We start from the raw sequence: 20,940 nt of genomic DNA on the forward strand, positions 1-20,940 counted from the left end.
GTTTCAGTGCTTTGAAGTAACAACGCACTTAGCATCTTTTCAGTGTGGTGAATGATGTACCCATTAAGTGTTGATCGAATGGCTTCGCCGTTCGATGTAGCTGTTCTATAAACAACCAGGCAAAAAAAAATCCTACTTGAATATTGAAAATTGGTGTACACAGGAGGCAGGCTGAAGTGTGGGAGTGGAAAAGCTAATTTGCAAGAAAAACACAAACCAGTTAAATTATTTGTGCAAGAGGTAAAATGATGGAAGCAACGTTTTACAAAAGAACAGGCAGTTCTCAGTAGGTTTGAATTCTACATAGCCTCTTATTTACTAACGGAAAAATCCAAAGAAGTATCTGAATATTTCAGTGTAAATGTCTAGGGTTTAATCTCTGATGTGTTGGGTGCTAACTCAAAAACACGAGCAAACCTGGTTTTGGAAACAAATAAACACAGCACAAACAGGTTCTTTCCTGTCTGCATGCACATATCTGAAAATATCTTGCAAGTGGCAAATTAAACATTAGGACTACTCCATGCCTTCTCATGCTTAATTTTGCTGTCCCTATTCAGAAATTAAATTTCCTCTTGTGCAAAGCAGCTGTACACCGGCTAAGTTCCAGTTACTCTCTCAAGTAAAGCTTTCCTTATAAGCAGTTTTGCTTAAGAATCCTTGATAGAAACTTCATCGTGAGGATTCGTGAAAGAGAAATTGAAGTCCTTGAGGTAGAGAAGTCTGAACAGCATGTGACAAGTGGTACCTGTACTTTATGGCTGTGATAATGGGATGAAACCAAATTAAATCATTTGAAATATTAAGTTCCTTCCTCTTATTTCCCTTTAATTTCCCCCCAACTTACAGCTTCCCATATAACTTTTAAAAAGTCAGTACATGGAGAATAAGTTAGGTCTTTATGTTTATTCACCATAATGCATGAGAAGCAGCTTTTTAGCAGGAGCTTCTTAGGAGATCCTTTAAGACAGTATTTGGGAGACTGGATGAAAGAATTAGAAGAGTGCAGCTTTGCTCTATTCCCTTGGAAGAGAAGGAAGGTAAAAATGGTTATGTGCCTTCTTTCTGCCCTCTGCCTTTGGACTCCTTGTGGCAGGGTACACACACGTTACTAGGAGCTGTCGTTTACAGCAGAGCTCCAGTGATACTCGTTGGCTCTGGTCTAGTGTTTCAGTAGTGCTTGGCTCTTTGGCACTGTGCTTGTCCTTTCTGGAACCTTGAGTGCCTCTTAAAATAGAGCCTGTGAAAGAGAGTAGTGTAAAGCTGTAGCACTGTCGCCCGGGCCCATCAGACTTACTGGAGCAGTGAATTGGGAGAGCATGATGGAAAACAGCTTCCCAAAGGACTACTGAGTTTAGGCTTTTATATCCTATGGTCGAATCCTGCGTTCTTCATGGTTTGGCTGCAATATGAGCCTAATTATCAATTTGTTCCTGAAAATGCTGTTGACAGTAGCTATGTGACAAGACACTCATTTACCTGTGTCCATTTGGTCTTCTCCCTCCCTTCAGTCCTGCTTTCAGAGAGTGAATTTCATAAGTGATCCCTTAATGGTCCTCAAGCTGCTGATTCAGATGTAAATTGTGTTAGAAATGTTCCATCATCATATAAAAGTGTAGTTTTAGCAATGAATTTTTAATTGTTTTTTGTGGGGTTTTTTCTTCTTAAAAACTCTCGCTTTTTCAGCTTCTACAGTGAAGCTTTCTATTCCTGGTGTTCTGTTCCCAAAGGGAACTGCAGTTATTCAGGATCTAATATTGTTCTATTGACAAGAGATGGAACTATCTTGCCAACAATTAGATTTATACTGGTACTAAATAGAACAGAGGCACCAGGCAAATGTGTTACTGGAAAAGCTCATCAGTCAGTAGATGAAATGCTGCACAAATTCTCATGCAGGTTTTGATTCCTACTGGTAAAATCATGGAGGAAGTTGCAAATTTTGTTGTGGATACCAAACACTAATTTAACACAACTTCAGAGTATTCTCAAAGGACTACTTCCTTTTAAAAGCAATTCCAGAGAGTTACTAAGTGTGTTTTAAATGAGAGTAAAGATAAATAAATGTATCCTGAGCATCTGGGAAGCAAAGTGTTTAGTCTTTAATAGGGATGATCTTGCTGATAAAATATGCATCCAAGTAGTTGTGCAGTTGGTGCTGAGTAGATATGGAACTTTGCTTGACTAACAGAGAGGAACAGCAGGCAGTTCAGCAATTCCAGAGAGTTACTAAGTGTGTTTTAAATGAGAGTAAAGATAAATAAATGTATCCTGAGCATCTGGGAAGCAAAGTGTTTAGTCTTTAATAGGGATGATCTTGCTGATAAAATATGCATCCAAGTAGTTGTGCAGTTGGTGCTGAGTAGATATGGAACTTTGCTTGACTAACAGAGAGGAACAGCAGGCAGTTCTAAGGTTGCGTTGAGTAGATATGGAGCTTTGCTTGTCTAACAGAGAGGAACAGCAGGCAGTTCTTAAAAAAGGTTGCAAAAATGTTTTTACTTTAATGTGCAGATACCTTAGCTGTGGGCAACTCATGTGTGAAAAGATTCATGACACTTGACCAGTGGCAGGAAGATATGCAAACTATGAGAGGAGCCTTACAAACACTGAAACTGCAGAACGTTGCCATTTTAGTAAATCTGAGACTTCCAAATGTATCAACTTGAATCACAGATTCTAATGTTGTTTAAGGTTGGTCCAGCCGTATGGTATGTTCAGAGCTGCCATGTTGGCTGTCTTGAAAATGTCATTCAGGTATTTAATAGGAGTTCTCTTCATTGGGTTTGCTGTTTTGAGAGCTGGAGAATGGCATTGGGGAGGTCAGGAACAAAGGTTGTCTAGTTTTGCTGCATTTGTGGCACATCTTGAATTTATAGGAAAAAGCTAAAGTACTGGCCAGCTGGTTGTGACAAAAATAATAGATTTAAAATAGAACTGACTATTTTGGCTTACTTGTTTCTCCAGATTACTTTAGGCATTTGATTACTTTCCATTCACTTGTCAGTAAAAGTTCATTTCCACAAATACATAACTCAGTCCACCCCCACTAATCCTTCCACCCTTCAGAGCAGCTATGCCAAATTCAGGGAACATGGAAGCTGTGGAATACTTTCCCAGTGATGGTCCTGTTTTGAGCTGTCTTCAGTAATTACTACTAGCTCTAAAGGGCATTGCAGAGGTCAGTGATAAATTCCTCACTTCCTGATTTCAGAGCTTTGACTGTAACTCAGCTCAGTGTTATGGAAAAGCAGCTGGTAACAGTATTTCTGCATTAATTACATTTTAGAGTACATAATTGTAGCTAAGGACAAACATGTGCAATCAGACTTTTTCCCATGCTTGCAGCCTCTCCCTCTTGCCAATGAACTCCACTTTTGTCTTGTGAGCCTGCTGTGACTTCAGTCCAGATGTTTCTGTGCCAAGAGATTCAAAAAAACAGTAACATTGCAAAATCCAGATTTAGTCAAAAGAAAAGATACAGACGTGGAAACAGCATATTGAAGGCATCTTAGTTAAAATATTTATCTCTTTTGTGAGGCCTTCGAATTCTGGTAGGATGGAAATGACTACAAAGAATCATGTGGAGTTTTGTGTGTCAGAGCAAGGGTGGAAAGTCTTCAGAAGAAGCTGCAAAACCTCTGCTGGGCTGCTTGTTGCTGCAGAGCCTATAAAATGCCTTTCAGTCAGGCAGTAGTATGGAAGGTTGTCAGTCTGCTGAAAATGTGCTTGAATGGCTTGCTCAGGCATAAAGATGCAAATAATGATCCATGTACACGTTCAGTCTGCCCTTAGGAGGCCTAAAAGCAGAGAGATGGGAGGCATGGCCTTTTGAAATGGTCCTGGAAGCACATCTTCAGCATCTGGCGTGGAGTGGTTTTATGCTGACATCTCCACATGGTGTATGCCTACACTGCTGCACGTAGAAGAATCTCACGGTTCTTAAATTGTGGTGGTGTGTTTGGCTTCTGCTACTGCTTTTCTAAACTTAGGAACTTTGATTCAAGACCTTTACCCTCAAAGTGCTGCATCTCTTAACACGCTTCACTGTTTGGCCACAAGTATTGACCTCTTGGTGTGAGGAATTTGACTGTTACTAGATTGATTTCTTACGTTCAGCATTTTCCAATCGTTTTTTCTTTGCAAATCTAATGTTCCAATGAGACAGAAGAAGGTAGGGCTCTGAGAAATGAATTTGGGGATCTCTCATGTCTGAAATGAATTCTGGCACTCAAAAATAGAGTGGCAGGGAAATCTTCAGTATTTGGAGCACTCTAAGTAATTTTTGTTAAAGAATAGTTTACATAAGATATTTCTGTATTGTTACCAGTTCTAAGATACACAGCATGAAATCCGTGTTTAATTGGCTGGTGCCAGTTGCTTGACAGTGTGTGGGATAAATCAAATTACTTTGTCCTGTGTATAACAGACTGATGTCCCCACTGCTATAAGAGCTCCTTTGTTAGAGTCAGCACTGGGAAGTGCACCAGCTGATGCCCCTTGACTGATGGGGCAGGACTTGTGCCTCTGGGGCTGCCTGCTCTGGACCTGGGCTGCAAGGAGACAGCTTCAGTTTTTCAGAGCACTTCATTTTAGCAGCAAGTTAGCATACTGCTAAAACTGGTGAAGGAGGAAAGGAGTATGTGAGGGGATTTGAAGGGAACTCTTAACACTAGCAGCAGAATAATTATATATCATGGGAAATCCTGTAATCTCTCTCTTCCTACCCAGAAGATAGAGTAGGCAGTAGGTGGGATTTTACTGCTCAGTTTCCACAGATACTGCAAAGCTGTTCTCTGCCAAGCAAGGTCCTCTGGATCAGTTTGCTGCTGCAGTTCCCCATGGGGCCACGCAAGCACTCATGTGAACACAGCCATACCCAGCCAGCTCGAGGTGGGTGAGTAAACACGGGCAGTGGCCCAACACTGTCACCCTGTGTGGCTACCCACACCCTCCCTTGATTGCATATCCAGTTGTGCTCTAATATCCTGAGTGGAGCTTAGAGCAGCAGAAGGTCCCCTGCTAACACAGCTGTTCGGTGCACCAGGAGCTTGCTGTGACGATGTTGGCTGCTGCACAGCTGTGCTTGTTAAAAGTATATTGTGCTAAATGCAGTCGTTTCTGATCAATGGAATCTGTATGAATGTTAACAGCAGGACAGCTACTGGGGCTTCAAAACACCCTGTCACATGTGGATGATGCACTCAGTCAGAGTATCATGGGAAGCTGCCTGCAGTCCTGCACAGCTCTTCCAGAGCAGGCCTCTGGAATCAGAGCAGCTCCTCTGGAAAGGGAGTCTTATCAGTGCTGCTTGGACTGGAACTCTGTGATGCAGCTTTGTGTGCATTTCCTTGGAATTGGGGTTTATATTTGTTAACAGATACGCCATTGTATCCATATTGAAATGTACAGAGATCTATTCTAAGCTTTGTAGCTGATCACCTTCATCTGTTTGGGCTGCCTGGTGTGGAACAATACTGACATTCAGTGGTTAATTATACTTGCCGCCGTTGTGCGACTGTCCAGGAGATTTTGGAGGGGTTTAATGTTCAATGCTGTCTAAATTCAGAACATGTTTAGTTGAACTGGATGAAAGCAATTGTGTCAAGGCTCCTTTATAAAAATGTTGTGCTCACAGTGTTAAAATTGTCTGGTTTTTAAGAAACTAAATTAGAGATTAATTTGGTCCAGGAAGGAGACAGGAGAAACATGCAATAACACTTTTTAGCTTTGTTTCCTTTCCCACTCTTAATCAAATTGGCAGTTACAGTTTCTAAGAGAACTTCTTCTTATATACTCTGTTGTCTTAGCTGGATTTTTCTGTCCACATTTTGACTATTGGTCTTTTTGTGTCTGCCACCAAAGGGAGTGTGCTCCTTGCAGGAGGTAGGTCCGGCAGGCCCCAGTGAAGATGAGCACGTTGCTGTAATGCATGTGAAGGAGCAGCTGGAGTTTAGAATTTGAAAAGCTGGATCTTGGCTCCTTTCCCACATCTGCTGACTTAGGTGGAGGGAAATAACATGTGACCTTGTTTAGCTGTCCTTTTTCACTGTCTCTTGTGAGCTTTGGGAGACATATTTTTGTTTTGTCAAAATCTTCAGGGCCAGACCATTTTTCATTGCTACAAGCATGTTGGGAGGTCAGTCTAGTACTTTGGACAGTTTAGATTCAGACCCAGCAACACGAGCTCAATCTGGATGGAGCTAAGTGCTTATTCCAATATTTCGGAATGAGGCTTAGTCATACAGTATTTGGACTCCTTAAAATCTCTGTGGGAATGGGCCATTTACATCTAGATGCTCCCATGCCATCTGCACATTAGTGCCAGGGTTAACATTAGTGAAGGATGAAATTCTATCTGCATTTTCTGACATGATCTCGGCCAAACATCGTAAGATTAATGAAACTGTGATAGGTTTTTGGTAGATGTGTTTGGCTTCTCTTGGACATGCAGAGTTGATGATGATCTTCCTGTTTCAAGGTGTGGATGCCCAGTAACTATTTGGTCTATTTCCAGTCATGTTTGAGTTCCTCCAAAGACTAAATAAACTTCACTATCTCCATTGCTATCGTTGCCCATTTCCTCCACCTGCCCTGTGCCAGCTGTAGCACTCAATCTCTGGCAATGTGGTATCTTGCATTAGGAAGCTGATCTGGCCAGAAACTCCTTTTATTGGGTCAGTTATAGCTGGACCACTTTCCTAATGCAGGTAATTGCAGAGCCACAGACCTGCTCAAATCAATACCTGAAAGGCAAAAGGGATGAATAGCCACTGGCAGCTTCTTCAGTTACAGAGTGAATTTATGCATGATGTAAGTACCAGGTTAACTTCACCTTGGGAAGGCAGTGCTTGGGTTACAGTTTAGTTTGTTTTCCAAGCCCGAGTTTAAACTTGGAACTTATTTCTGTCAGAGCATCATTATGTTGCAGGTCAGCCAGAGCATTGTATCTGTCTCATGTAAAGGCTGAAGAGATAAACTGAAGTCTGCTAGCATTTGTCTCTTCAGTAGATGTGAAGAAAAGAGTCTGTTCTCTTCATTTGTGTCAACAACTCAGTTCACTTACTATCTCACTGAAAGTTGAGAAATAGACTGGGAATTTGTTCTTAAAGAAGAAGCAGATAAGCTTGTTGTCCTCTGAATAAAATGAAGGATCAGTGGCTGAGACATGCTATTTGTAAATGTTTAGAGATATAAGCAAAAAGTTACATTCTTTATCTGCAGTTCATACTCCCTTTTTTCATGAGTGAGTCTTTAAGTGAAAAACATTTTATGAAAACACATTTCATATGTGCCAAGCACATCTGAGGCAATTTTATTCATCAAATCAGATTTAAACCCCTAGTTTTGTGTACTTTTAGTGAATTCCGACCCTTTATCCAAGTGCAGCTTGGCATAGATCATAAGTAAAGGGCTAATCAGCCAGCAAATAAAAACCACTTTGCTAGTTCTGGAGCTGAAAGCTGACAAGCTAGAGAGCTATATCTTTAAGATAGGCCAGTTCTTGGTTCCATGTGTAAATGTCACACAAACTCCTCTGCCATAGGCAGCTTTACCTACAAGTCAGCAGACACGTTTAAGGGAGTGCCAGTTCACGAGACTCAGCTTGTCTTTAAGAAATAGATTGTAAATACCAAATAGAGATGAAAGTGGAAATCAAGGGTGCTTGCTTCTTGCTTACATGTTAACAGCTTAATCCACTGGGAAATATTTTTTGCTGGAACATTCTTCTAAATAAAGAAAGTGCAATTTAAAGAAAAGCAGCAGAGCAAATCTGTCTCCTAAATCTACAGTGCGTGTTTGCAAAGAATAACCATTGTAAGAAAGGGAATCTGGGAGAAGAAACAAAGTCAAATCGCATATCCTCTTGTTTATTTTAACTTCTTTGAATGTGTTTCCAACAGAAAATGATCCACAGCCTGTTTCTTATAAACTGTTCTGGTGATATATTCTTGGAGAAGCACTGGAAGAGTGTTGTGAGCCAGTCTGTGTGCGATTATTTCTTTGAAGCTCAGGAGAAGGCAATCGATGTTGAGAATGTGCCTCCTGTCATCTCAACTCCACATCACTACCTCATCAGCATCTACCGGGATAAAATCTTCTTTGTGTCTGTCATACAGACAGAAGTGCCACCACTCTTTGTAATTGAATTTCTGCACCGAGTAGCAGACACTTTCCAGGTCTGTCACCATTAAATAATGTTAAAATTAAAATAATTCCAAGGGATTTTTTGTATAAACTTCTTTTAAAGAAAGGTAATAAACCCTCCTGGCAGTGACTTTCCCCCTCTGAGGTTTTTAAGTCAAGCACAGGTTTATAGAGTAGAAAGGGAAAAAAAAGGTGTATTTTGTGTATTCGCTTGATTTTATAGTTACCAGTGCACAGGCACTAAAACCCAAGTCCCACTTTGTAAATTCTGTCTCCCTTCTGTAAGCTTTTGTGCTGTTCCTGTTATGTAGATGGGAAGAAGGAGCATGCAGTCAGGCAGCCTGCACTCTGCAGGGAGGAAGCATGAGTTACTTCTCAGCCAGTTTCACAAATACTGTAAATAAAGGGACCTCTGTGAAGACTGAGCATTGCCAGAAGATAGTTTCTTTATTTTACAAGAGTCTTCTACCCAAAGATGTGTGAATGTTCACAAGTGGAAGGACCTTTGGGACATATATGCTAGTAAACAGATTACATGACTTTCACTGTTCATGCTGTCATTATTTCCAATTAGATTGTTAGATGTAACCTTAGCATATGATGCCATCAGGCTATAGAAATAGCTGTCAGTTTAGGCACTAAAATGCCTTCATATATTGGAGGGTTTCTGTAAGAAAAACAAACAAACTTACTTTTGCAAAGCATTTTACCAGGAATAAAAATCCTCTCCTTTGTAATCTCTGATTTGTTTAGGATTACTTCGGCGAATGTTCTGAGACTGCAATTAAGGACAATGTAGTAATTGTGTATGAACTTCTAGAAGAAATGCTAGACAATGGCTTTCCACTGGCAACAGAATCTAACATACTGAAGGAGCTGATTAAGCCTCCCACAATTTTGCGCTCTGTGGTCAACTCCATCACAGGTATGAGAATAAATGCTTCTCAGCAGTGATGGCTGTTTGAAAAAAAAGCCTCATCATTCCTCATAGCTAAAAATACTGTATTGCTGTGAATCTGTCAGGTGAGGCCACTGTCCTGACACTTCTCATAAATAGGAGTTGAATAAAACTCCCTCCTTATTTGCAGTTTATGCCTGGCCCCTTTGCTATCCCCAGTGACACTGTCTGGTCCAGGCACAGCTGCTGAAGTCTTTCAGGAACAGCAGTTCTCAGTACAGTCAGGACATATTGGAGACAGGTGCTCTGGGATTGGTACAGAGCTAGCCCCAAGCCTTGAATAACTGAGGGGCATTGGAGAAGGTTAAGCATTTTAGAAGAAATCATTACAGAAAGGTATATAATAGATACCTAATAAATCTTTGCTGGCTGGGAGCAGATAGCATGAAGGGAAGCAAACAGCCTGTCCTCAGCCTCCTCCCTGCCCCCACCTTCAGTCAGCATATAGATTCATGGATTCGAATTTGGAGCTGATTTCAGGCAGTTGTAAGTGGGTCTGTCTTGCAGTGACAGAGCCAAATGTCTGTCAGCTGAGCCAGTGGAATCTGCTTGTCTGGCAAGCGGGTGCAAGGGAGGTGTGCCATGAGGTGTCACGTGGGGTCAGAGACATGGGAGATGTTTGTCTGTACATTGTGTTAGAGAAGGGCAGTATCTGGGCCACAGGGCCACACAGGTTGTGCTCGGAGGAGCTGGTCTTCTAGGTGGCAGGTATGGTTTAGTCTGTGAGTGTAACTCTCATCAAATTTAATTTCTGTTATTTGGGGCTTTAGTAGAGGTTTTTTTTAAATGTGGGTTTGGATGATAGCAGTTACACTTATGAAAAATGTGACATTCGTGGACTAGATGACCCACTGTAAGGAGTATTAAGACTCCTGAAGCCAAGGGTTGCAGCATCAAATCCTCTTGTTTTATCTAAAGCCTTATTAGAATTCCCTAGGAGCCTAGAGTGCCTGCCCAAGGCAGTCTGCAACTTGTCACTGTCAACAGCAGCCTGAGGGCTCTCGTATGTACCTGGCCTGGCAGCCCAGCCAGAGTAGCACTGCTGCACCCTGCAAGGCTGCTGAGCAACAGACAGGGCAACTGCTACCTTCAGAGGTGCAGTGGGAGTGAGGAAATGGTTGCAACTTCTCCCCTATGTGTTATAGCACATACAGGGATGGACTTTAGGAAGGGGGTTTTGTGTGTGTGAGTTCTTTTATTAGCTCCAAAGAATGGAAACTTCTGTTTTCTGCCTGCTAGGAGAGAGCCTACCCTGCAGGTTGTGTAGAAATGATACCTGCTGACTGCCAGCTTCTCAGTGAAACTCTCACATGGCAGGACACACTACCATGTTCATCGAGCTGAAGGGCACAAGCAAGCATGAGCTGTGGCCCTGTCCTGAGACCTGCCTCTAGCAGAGGGAGCTGTTTCTGCTGTATTGGGATTCTGGGATCAGTCACCTAAGCCTCAGAAGTGATAAGGTTTATTTTTTTTCCTTTTCAAAGCATCATCAGTTTACTTTATAACTAGGTAGCTCAGGAAGCCCTTTTCTCATGCTGGGTGGTACTGAGAACCAGGAGCCCAGGGGCAGTGGCATTACTGGTAAAGAGCCCAGAGGTTGAGCCAACAGGTCAGGGACAGGATCAGATGATATCAGGTCATAGCTCGGTGATTGCCAGGAAAGTCCATCAGAATGGGACAGGTCAAGTCTCTGGCCAGGGTCTGGATAAATTTGGCGCATGGTCAGGTGTAGACGTGGCAGTCATGTTGCTGCAGGGTAGCTCAGATGTGTACCAAGGGTGAGCCCCAGGCTGACAGGCACTCCCAAGCAGAGTGTGGGAGCCTTCCTTAAGGCTTCCTACATGGCTGTCTTCCTAACGCCTCCTGGCTGTAAATCAGCCCTGAAGGCAGCCAGCTAAAACTCTTAGGAGAAGGGGGAAGCAGGCTTAAGACACTCACAAGGAGCTGTCCTGTCTGGAATTGTGATAAAGTCCTTCACAGTATCTAGCCCCACATCTACTCCCACTCAGACCTCCTGCTGACTCGAGCCTTGTATTTTGCTGTGCTGAAAACCTGGAGTTGAGTCCAGTTAAGCCTGGCCACATGGTTAAAGTGCATTCACATCACCTCACAAATAACATTTTATTGGTCCAGGTTCTAGTCTGCAGTTCTTGGGGGCAAACCTTGCTTTGATTCTTAATTTTAGCAGCTGAAACATTCTTGTAATTAATTACTGATTTTGAGTTCCTTTTCCTTTCTAAGGCAGTAGTAATGTGGGAGACACACTTCCCACCGGACAGTTGTCCAACATTCCTTGGCGCAGAGCAGGGGTAAAATACACCAACAATGAAGCCTATTTTGATGTTGTTGAAGAAATTGATGCAATTATAGACAAATCAGGTAAGATGCCTTGCAAACTCATTTTTCTTTGTTGAATGTGTTTACATGTTGCTGCTGATGTTTAGAGAGAATACAGTCCAACCTGTGCTCTGGGCTGCTTCAAGAACATCCACAAGAAATACTCTGTACTTAGATGTTTTCTGTTTGTGTATTGATTATCTCATAAGAGATATAAATTGAAAAAAGAAAATTATCTTCCATTGTTCCTGCCAACAATTTACTCTAGTCCCTGTAAACCCTCAAATGAACAAGACAAAAACTTTCATTAGCTTTCTGATAGCAAGATAAACTTGGTACAAATTAGCTGGACAGTATTGTTTTCCTTATATATAAACTGGAGCCAGATACTATGAAGTATAATAATACTCCTTGTCTGTAAATGAAGCATTATCTTCAAATACAAAAGTCTTTAATCTGAGACTTAACTTTGAGGAGGAACCTGATAACTTGTGTGCCGAGAAGTAGAAAAACGGATGCAAAAAGAAAACTGCAGTGCTGTGGATTTTCTGTTCATTGTTGGGGCCATCAGTTAGCAATGCTGAAGACTGCAGGACACCATTTCGTGGTGGTGTGGCACAGGGAGCAAATGATTTCTTCATTCAGTACTGCTGTTGTAGCAGTAGTCAATGTTGGTTTGGTTCCGTATACCACTTCAACAGATGCTTTGGGCACCATGGAACTGGATAGTCATAAAATAGCTATTGTGCAGCTCTTACTCTCACCACCTCGAAAAGACAGGGGCACTCACAGTCAGAACACTCCAATGGCTGTTACTCTCCTGGCTCATTAGGATTCCCAAGAGTAGTGTGAGTGCTTAGTCTGAGGAGCTACAATCAACACTATGGTGTATTTCTGTATGTATTTCAAGCCGCATCAGTGTCCAGTGAGCATTTACATTTCCTAATGAGGATCTGCTGCAGTAGCCATAGATACTCTTTTCTGCTCAGATCCCTTGGGGACTAGCAACCTTCACTAACCTTCACTAGGACTGAGAAGTAGATAAGGTTGCTCCCCTACAATAGGGGTGTTATCTTGTTTCATAGGGATATGGTTAACTGCTTTAACCTGAAACAGGATCCCTTCTTTTCAGACAAAGTATAAAACTACTGTTTCTCCTTCCCCTTGACTAAATGAGCAGTAGTTGCTACATATCTTCTAAAATTACCTTTGCTTGGGGGGCTAATTAATTAGTCAAGAGTCCTTCTTATGCCTTTCTGTCCTTATAGGGTGTTTAAGGAAATGAGCATTTCCTGGGTAAGATGCTTGGTATTCTTGCTTTGGGGGTTGGGGTTTTTTGCTGTAGATTTATTTAACATCAAGATGAATATGTAATCCCACTGTTAAACAAGCCTTGTTTGTGCAAGCCAAGGCTAGCTGGAGCTTTATAGCACAAATCTGATGCATTTTGACATTCACTGTTTCAATGTGCTTCAACTTCCATGCACCACTACACAACTCACTAGTTTTCTGGAGACCAGGGACAGGGACGAAAGAAAAGAAGACTCAGAGCTTGCGGATTCTGAAATCCTTATTTGCTTATTGCTGGCAACCAGTTCAAGCACATCCAGTACAAGTCCTGTGTAACAGCTGGCACAAGTATAATTAGCTGCTTTGGGACAAGCTGTTTGCTCTGGCTCATGTATTTTAGCAAGCTGCCCAGGACACAGGTAACTGGAATGACCTTTCCTATCTGGGCTTGGCATGTTTTGAGTGTTGTGCAAATGTCATCTGTGCCCTCCAGCTGCACTTCACCCTGTCTGTTAGGCCCTTCACAGTAATGTTAAGTGTCTGGGCTTTTTTTCCTCTGCAGGTTCCACAGTCTTCGCAGAAATCCAAGGTGTTATTGATTCGTGTATTAAGCTCTCTGGAATGCCAGATCTTTCTCTGTCTTTCATGGTAAATTCAGCCTATATTTCTGAATCATAATTGTCCGGGATTTATTTTTCTTAATGATCAGTGTTTAAGAGCACAATCAATCACTACTTCATGCATTACACACATGAAAATAACAAGTTTTGCATTATGTTGTAGAAGCTGCATTGCTCAGCAGTTGGAATGGCTTTTGTCTGTACCTAAAAATACACTCACAGGAGCTGCTGTTCCAGGTCAGATCAGAAATCCATCTAGCCCAGTAACATGTCTCCGGTAACAGCTAGGAAAGGTGCTTGGAGTCTAAGAAATAGGAGTTGTGTAGAGTTCAGTAGCTAATTCAAACTGCTGATACTTGATGAGATTTCACTTACCATTTTGCCACTGCTTGCAGAACCCACGGCTGCTGGACGATGTCAGCTTCCATCCGTGCATTCGGTTCAAGCGCTGGGAGTCCGAGAGAGTCCTTTCCTTTATTCCTCCCGATGGCAATTTCAGGCTGATCTCCTACCGTGTCAGTTCTCAGAAGTATGTTTCCATTTAGACACACTGATTCTCCAGATACACCATCATCTGCTTTCCACCTGAGTAACTGCAGACTTCTCCTTGTTAAGGGGGGAATTGGTATTGTTGCTAAAATGCTTGTGCTCACGTTTTATCTCATATGTTGCTCTGTCCCCACCAAAACAAAAAAACTCTTTTTAAGTTAGCTGTGGATACTCAGCAATCATTTTTCAGTGGGATAAATCACACATGACTAATACAGGGCTATTTGTTCCTAGTAATCGTTGGTGCTAGATGCTTTGTGGGTAAGTCTGTGTACATAGAGGACACTAAGCTTCAATAAAAAGAATAAAGCAAAAAGGTCTAACCCACAGATATTTGCAAACTAAGTCTGATTTGATGGTTGGCTCTTTGAGATTTGGCTCAGTGAGATTACTTAAAAAAAATAAGCAGATGAAGGAAAAGAGATTAGGACAAGTTATTTGTAAGAAAGTAAAGCACATTTTTGCATGTGATTCTCTGTTAGTAAATCACTTCTGCAGTGATGTTGAAGAGCAGAGTATCACTTTTGAAACAAACTAATTCTAACTTGAATACCTGCCAGAAACACAAGAACTATTGATGAGAAAGCTTTATTTTCTCAAGCAGAGAAGTAGCCAGGATACATTCAGCTACTGTCTTATCTTTTCAGCTTGGTGGCAATTCCTGTATATGTGAAACACATCATCAGTTTTAAGGAAAATAGTTCTTCAGGAAGATTTGATGTTACCATTGGACCAAAACAGAATATGGGGAAAACAGTAGAAGGAGTTATCATGACAGTTCACATGCCAAAGGCTGTACTTAATATGAACCTCACTGCTACACAAGGCAGCTATACATTTGACCCAGTTACTAAGGTAAGTCTTTTTATTTATTTTAATATTGAAGATGGCATTGAACAAGTCATCCATCTCGTAGAGCACTGGAGGAGAGTTCCACACGTAGCAGAAAACTTTCTGTTCAGCATATGTTTATGAATTAAAAATTTACTTTTTCAAACTTAGATACACACCAGTTGTGATTTCTGGCTTTGTCAGTATCTTTTTCTTTCCCTTCCTCTCTTTCTCCATGCTCTTTCATTCCCCTAGTATTTTTCTTCAGTGGATGCAGCAGTATTTTGCTGGTAGTTTCAGCTATGATGTATTTTGCAATCTCTGTTCGTGAAAACACTTGTCTGGAGAAAAGGCAGTAGCCATACAGTAAGTAGCCAGAAAAACAGGGAGCAGGAGATGAGAAAAAAACATCTTCCAAAAGATCTGCCTGAAGACAAAGTATCTGAAAAAAAATGTGGCTCCTGCTTTCTTGCCTCTGAGTTGGGGTTTGAGACTTAAATTCCTTAAAGCTCCTGAAGCCTTTTAGTACCCAGGAGCCATTTTGCTGAAATGCAGTCGGAGCCAAACCATTCTGCTGGCTCTAACACCCTGCTCTGAGTATTCACCCTTGGAATATCTCAGTCAGCAATTGGTTAGAATTGTAAGTGAAAGCTTTCCAAGTAACTTTTTGTTTCTAAAACAATAGACCTTGATCTTTTTAAAAGAAAAACCCCAGCAAACAGTCTGCCTTCCTCTCTGCAGAAATAAATTATACTGTGTTTTTATCAAGAATTTGGGATGCAAAAGCTTGTGGAATTAGGGAGAACTGAGGGTTTTTTGCATTTCCCAGTTTTCAGTTTATGGTAAGAACAAACAAACCACCTTGTGTGTGTGCATAAAGGCCCCACTTGGGTCCACATATCTTGTCCAGAGTGTAAGAATCAATGGTAAACAAGTGACCCTTAAGAAAGCTACTTCAGGTTAGACATCTCCTTTGGCCAAGTGCCTTGCTCCTGCCGTCCTCATTCTCATGTTTAAGTTCCTCTGACCTTTGTGCTGGTTACTCCCCTAGCTTCACAGCTCCAGCTGAGCCAAACTGACATCAGGATCAAGCACTGTTGCTAGGGAATAAGATGTACTCAGTGCACAGACCCAGTAAGGAACACTGACAGGGCAAAAGAAAGCCTGGGAAAAAAAGACCCCAATACCTGCAGGAGCCCTAACCACACCATCTCACAGCCAGTGGGACCATTCTCAGGGATACCAGGCTACTTTCTGTGCCCAGCCTGCAGACTAAAAGCTGGACATGATCTTGACCTCATAGGTTGTTTCCTAGAAAGCTACTGCTACTGTTCTCTCCTTCCTGACAAGGTGTTAGCGTGGGACGTGGGCAAAATTACCCCTCAAAAGCTACCAAACCTGAAGGGCATAGTGAACCTGCAGTCTGGAGCCCCCAAGCCAGAGGAGAATCCAAGTTTAAACATCCAGTTTAAGATACAACAGCTTGCAATTTCAGGTGAGTGTGTGGGTGTTACATGAAATCGGTGCTGGTAGAATGAGTAGCAGTAGGAAATGAAGTGTGAAACCGATTTAGAGATGCTGATCTGAAGTCAGCATGGTCTAAAACAGTGAAGTCTGATTTAGCCAAACCTGACAGTTACCCTTGCTGGGAGACTCTCATTGCTGGGAATTGTGAATCCCCAATTGTTTTGCTCAGGAAAGGCTGTGAGAAGTGTACAGAAGAATGGACTTTGTTGACTGGTGCATTAAACATGCAAATGTATCCTTTCAGTGGAGATTGATGGGTGATGATTTAGTGTGCTGCTCTTGACTTACTTTAGCCCTGTACCACTAAAGCCCTTTCTAGTGGTCATAAAACTCCATTAATTTTAAAGAATGCCCTTTTTATTCTTTCCTTCTGGAGCTGGTTAGTTTTTCATCTTTGAAACAATCTGCAAGTAAAATCAGAATGGGGTAAGTGCACAAGTAAATTTAAAACAAACAAGGCCTCAGTCTGCAAACACTTAAATCATGTGAGCTGTCCATGAATAGAATGTTTCTGCAAGCAAGTTTTGCAGGATTCAGGCTAACAGTGTGAAGACTCACATTTGGAGAAGAGGAGGATGGCTGAAGGCAGTGGATGAGAGTTTGTGGTAGTACATGTATCACTTTTCTGGACAGGTACCAGGCTATGCTCCTTTCACTTCCTAGACTATCACGAGTGAATAACAGTTCTTGTGTAAGAACACAGTCCTGCAGTTTGCTCTTAAACTAGTTTGAATCCAGCAAAACAGCTGATCTAGTGGCTGAATGCCAAAGATAATGGCAAGAAAGCAGGGGACACCCTGCAGGTGTAGCTAATTAACAACTACTGCCCTTCCAGAGTTAACAGCAGAGGGTTTGCTAGTCCTTGCCACTACAACTTGGAGTGAAAAGAATTCTGAAACTTGTCCTTTCTTCATCTTCATGATCGGAAATGAGTGCAGGAGCTGTGGAAGATAGACTTGTTTGTTCAGTAGTTCATCTCTGGAAGGAGGATGTTGGCTCATGGAGTAGAACAGAAACAAGTTGTTGCCCTACCAGGGCAACAGCTATGATGAGGTGACAAGAATGGTCTCTTCTGCTGTTTCAAACCAAATGAACTTGTGAAAGAAAGGAGAATTAGCTTCCTAACCAATCCTAATGTGACTCAAGACAGGCTTTGGAGCAGACTGATGTGGTTCCTAGCATTCTGCTTTTAACTTAGTACTTGTCTTTGTCTTTTTCAGGACTGAAAGTGAATCGCCTAGACATGTATGGTGAGAAATACAAGCCTTTTAAAGGTGTCAAGTACATTACAAAAGCAGGAAAATTCCAAGTCAGGACATGAGAAGATGCTCTACTTCTAAGAGGAAATTCCCCTTAAATAAAACTTGACTGCTTAGTGACTTATGTTGCTATTAATTAGGTGCCAATTAATTAATAGACACCGATTAGTTTGGGATCAAAGCATTTGTGCACAGCAGCTCTTAAAATGAAAGCATAGCTTAGTTTTTCTTAATATGGCTTTAAAATAAGGTACTTTTTTTCTAATACACTTTCACTCTTTTTTTACTGACTTGTTGTGCTGGTGAGTAGTTTGATATAGGCAATCCACGAAACGTCACAAACACTACACTGCCAGTCAGATACCAAAGCCCAGAGGCCAAGCACATTATGAAGGCCAGACAGGCCACTGGAAGAGTCTTCTGGTGGCATGTTTTGCTGCTGCAGCCGCCTGCAAAGAAAGCTGAGTTACTGTCCCAGCCAGCTGCAAGCTGGCATTCCACAAAGCACCATGTAATCCCTTCAGAAATAGCAGCAGCGAGAGGGGCTGAGGTCCCCCAGGGGCCTGGGACATAGCAAGTGTCACTCCTGAGAAGCTTCTGATGAAGTAAATAATAATTCCTGTGTTGTTTACAAGAAATCGCCTTTCTTAAGAAGCATTTGCCTTAATCAGCTTTCACTTCTGCCATCTGCAGATGAGCTGATAAAAATAACATCCTGCATTAAATCTGGGAGGTGATTGTTGCTTCGGTAATCCACTTTCTTTCCATTCAATCTCATCATCCCCATCATTTTTTTTAAGAATACAGTTGCAGAGAGTAAGATCTATTTTTTATGTGAAGCCTTTGCTTTGATTTAGAAGTTCCACTTGTTTGAAGTGGATGCCACCAGATTTGTGCCGTGTGTACCTTGGAGCGTAGCTTTTTAGATAGCACAATAGAAGTGTCAAGTGTATTTAATGGTTGTGTGCTTTAATGTTATGAAATAAAGGGAACTCTACTGCAAATATGTCTCATCTTGTGAAGTGTTCACACTCTTGTAAACAATTCACGATGCTCTTGGGCAGGAAGCATCTGATACACAATTAAACAATAACTATTTGTGACGTCTTTACTGAACTTGATCCCTGTGCAGCTACTTAGAGTTTATAAAAGTCAGTTAGGAGCACAGCAGGTAAGGTCCTTTTCATCTTCTTTAAATGGAGAACAGCTTATGACATTTCAAAGACTCAGCAATCAGGATGCAAAGCTGACTGAACTTCTCCTTATACACCAGTGTGGTGTCTCCACAGTGCCCATCAGGCTCCAAACCATGCATTTGGTCAGGACATGGTGGGCTGAGTTCAGAATTAAAGAAGGGTGGGATACTGGAACCCCTTTGTTTCCCTAACCTATCTGGCTTGCAAATTGATGAATAGGTGCTAACTTTGCTTCAGATGAAGAGTAGGAGCTAATGTCATTCAGTAGTCAAAATTTCAAATACTGGGACAAAACATTTCCCCCCTGAAAAGAGGAGGGGAAACCCATCTGAACCCTGGCAGCAAGTCAGTAACAAAAGAAATAAGCATGTATCATCTCTTGGTAACTTTGGTAATATCACTAGGGTAAACTTTGCCAAAAACAACCATTTTGAACTTCTGAAATTACAGTAGATGAAACAGCACTATGAAGAACTAGCACCTATAATAAGAAAGCCTTGCATTTGTGTAAACACAACACTGTCCTTAAAAGCCACCAACCTTCTAGTCTGCCTTTTTCAACTGGAGAAACATCCATCAATTCATTACACATCCTACATTTCCACTCCATGTTCCAGCAAATGACATCCTTCATTTACTGGAATTGTACAAGAAATCATGTCTGCAGAGGTAACTGATAACATCCCAAGCTGAAGTATGAATAACTGGAACTGCTCTCTGCATCAGCAGTCTGGAAACACTGCACCATCTGCTTTCACAACTGACACCTTTACTGGTACAGAACATAACCTGATACCAGAAGTGGTGAGCCTTGACACCAGCACTGCCCTCCAGCCTGTAACTCAGGCACCAGGGCAGCACACACAGTCCTGCTGTCTGTGGGAAAGCTTTGATCCATACTGCCCAGTTCACCAGAACTCACGGTCAACAAGAATTGCACTCACCTGGTAGGAAACCACCCTGGGCATGGAGATGTGTTCCATCAAGGAAATGGTGTCTGCTGTGTGAGGCTGACACCTTTTGCTCTAGGTGTGCCAGCTGCAGCCATGTCTCCAAAATCAGGGCACTCAGCTGCAGACTCTGCAGGAGGATTGTGTTCATGTCCTCTTGTTAAAATAAAAATCACACCAGCACCTGTATGAATAGCTTAAGGAATGAGAAGATGTCATTAGTGAGGAATTACGCTGCCAAGTTTTGGGCGTCCCCTTCTCTAGGTGTCCAGCTCTGGCAGTGCTGACAAAGGTGGTTGTCTTTCAGGTTCTCATCTTCTCTCAGATATGGGGAGAACTGTGTGACACTACAAAACTCTGAGTTTTACCTATTATTACTAAATCACAGGTGCCTTCTGGCCCTGTGGGACTACACTTGGTCCTACAGCACCAACAAGCATTGGTTCCACAAAGTCAGAACACAGTGTGTGCCGTTAGAAATTTTTAGCGAGAAAAAGTGTAAGAGCTTCTTACAGTGAAGGACTGAAGGAAATAGGACAGTGGTTCCATGCTAACTGCCCTTGCATTCAGTCTGCAAAGCAGATTAACAAAATGCTGGGCAGAATAGCAGTTCTTCCCTTAGCAGGGATCCCTGACAGGATCAGGCAAACCCCATTTCAAGTTTTCAGAACGTTGTTTGGGGCTAACAGAACAGATGACTCCAGGCCTCTGGAAAAACTTCTGTTTTCTCCCCCTGACCACAGCTTCCAGGAATTTCTTTAATTTCTAGTTTGACAGGCACAAAGGACAGAAAAAAACTTGGTTTAATTTCCTCCTGTTTGAGAACTTTGCACTTTTTTTTGTTCAGAACATGTAGAAACAACTGTTCTTTGCTTTAGTATTTCTGCTGCTTTAGCTTTCTGCAGCATTACCCACTGCTCCGTTAGTATTAACACTCAAACTGACATTTGTACAAATGTATTTTTATTGTTTTAACAGAACCAATGAAAGGTTGAAAACATTAGACTATACAATACATTTTGGTTTATAAACAAAGTTTTATAGTGGTAAAACATTTCTAAGTGACATTCATGGTCTTGTTCAAATTTTTGCTGCACTTGGGGTCTGACGACCAATAGTGTTCAAGAACGCAGTAATTGCATAAGGTGGACAAGGATCTCTGCTTCTACAAAACAGTTCAAGAACTTAGAGCAAACATTCTGGAAGAATATCAAAGGCAACCATGATTCATAACTCTCCTGCAAACATTCCTCAATAAACAAAGAGTGATCTTTG

At 41.8% G+C, this 20,940-nt stretch overlaps 1 protein-coding gene across 1 annotated transcript; it reads left to right on the forward strand.

Annotated features, from left to right (window-relative positions):
• The first annotated feature begins 7,902 nt into the window (after positions 1 to 7,902).
• Positions 7,903 to 18,523, forward strand: LOC103811111 (AP-3 complex subunit mu-1). The gene is made up of 8 exons (XM_009084062.1): positions 7,903 to 8,180; positions 8,902 to 9,073; positions 11,348 to 11,485; positions 13,296 to 13,381; positions 13,749 to 13,882; positions 14,550 to 14,757; positions 16,084 to 16,228; positions 17,481 to 18,523. Exons 1-8 carry the CDS (start codon positions 7,908 to 7,910, stop codon positions 17,579 to 17,581), a joined length of 1,257 nt encoding a protein of 418 aa, XP_009082310.1. The 5' UTR covers positions 7,903 to 7,907; the 3' UTR covers positions 17,582 to 18,523.
• The last annotated feature ends 2,417 nt before the right edge of the window (positions 18,524 to 20,940 follow it).

Source organism: Acanthisitta chloris, unplaced genomic scaffold, assembly GCF_000695815.1.
Source record: "Acanthisitta chloris isolate BGI_N310 unplaced genomic scaffold, ASM69581v1 scaffold24491, whole genome shotgun sequence".
NCBI lineage: Eukaryota > Metazoa > Chordata > Aves > Passeriformes > Acanthisittidae > Acanthisitta > Acanthisitta chloris.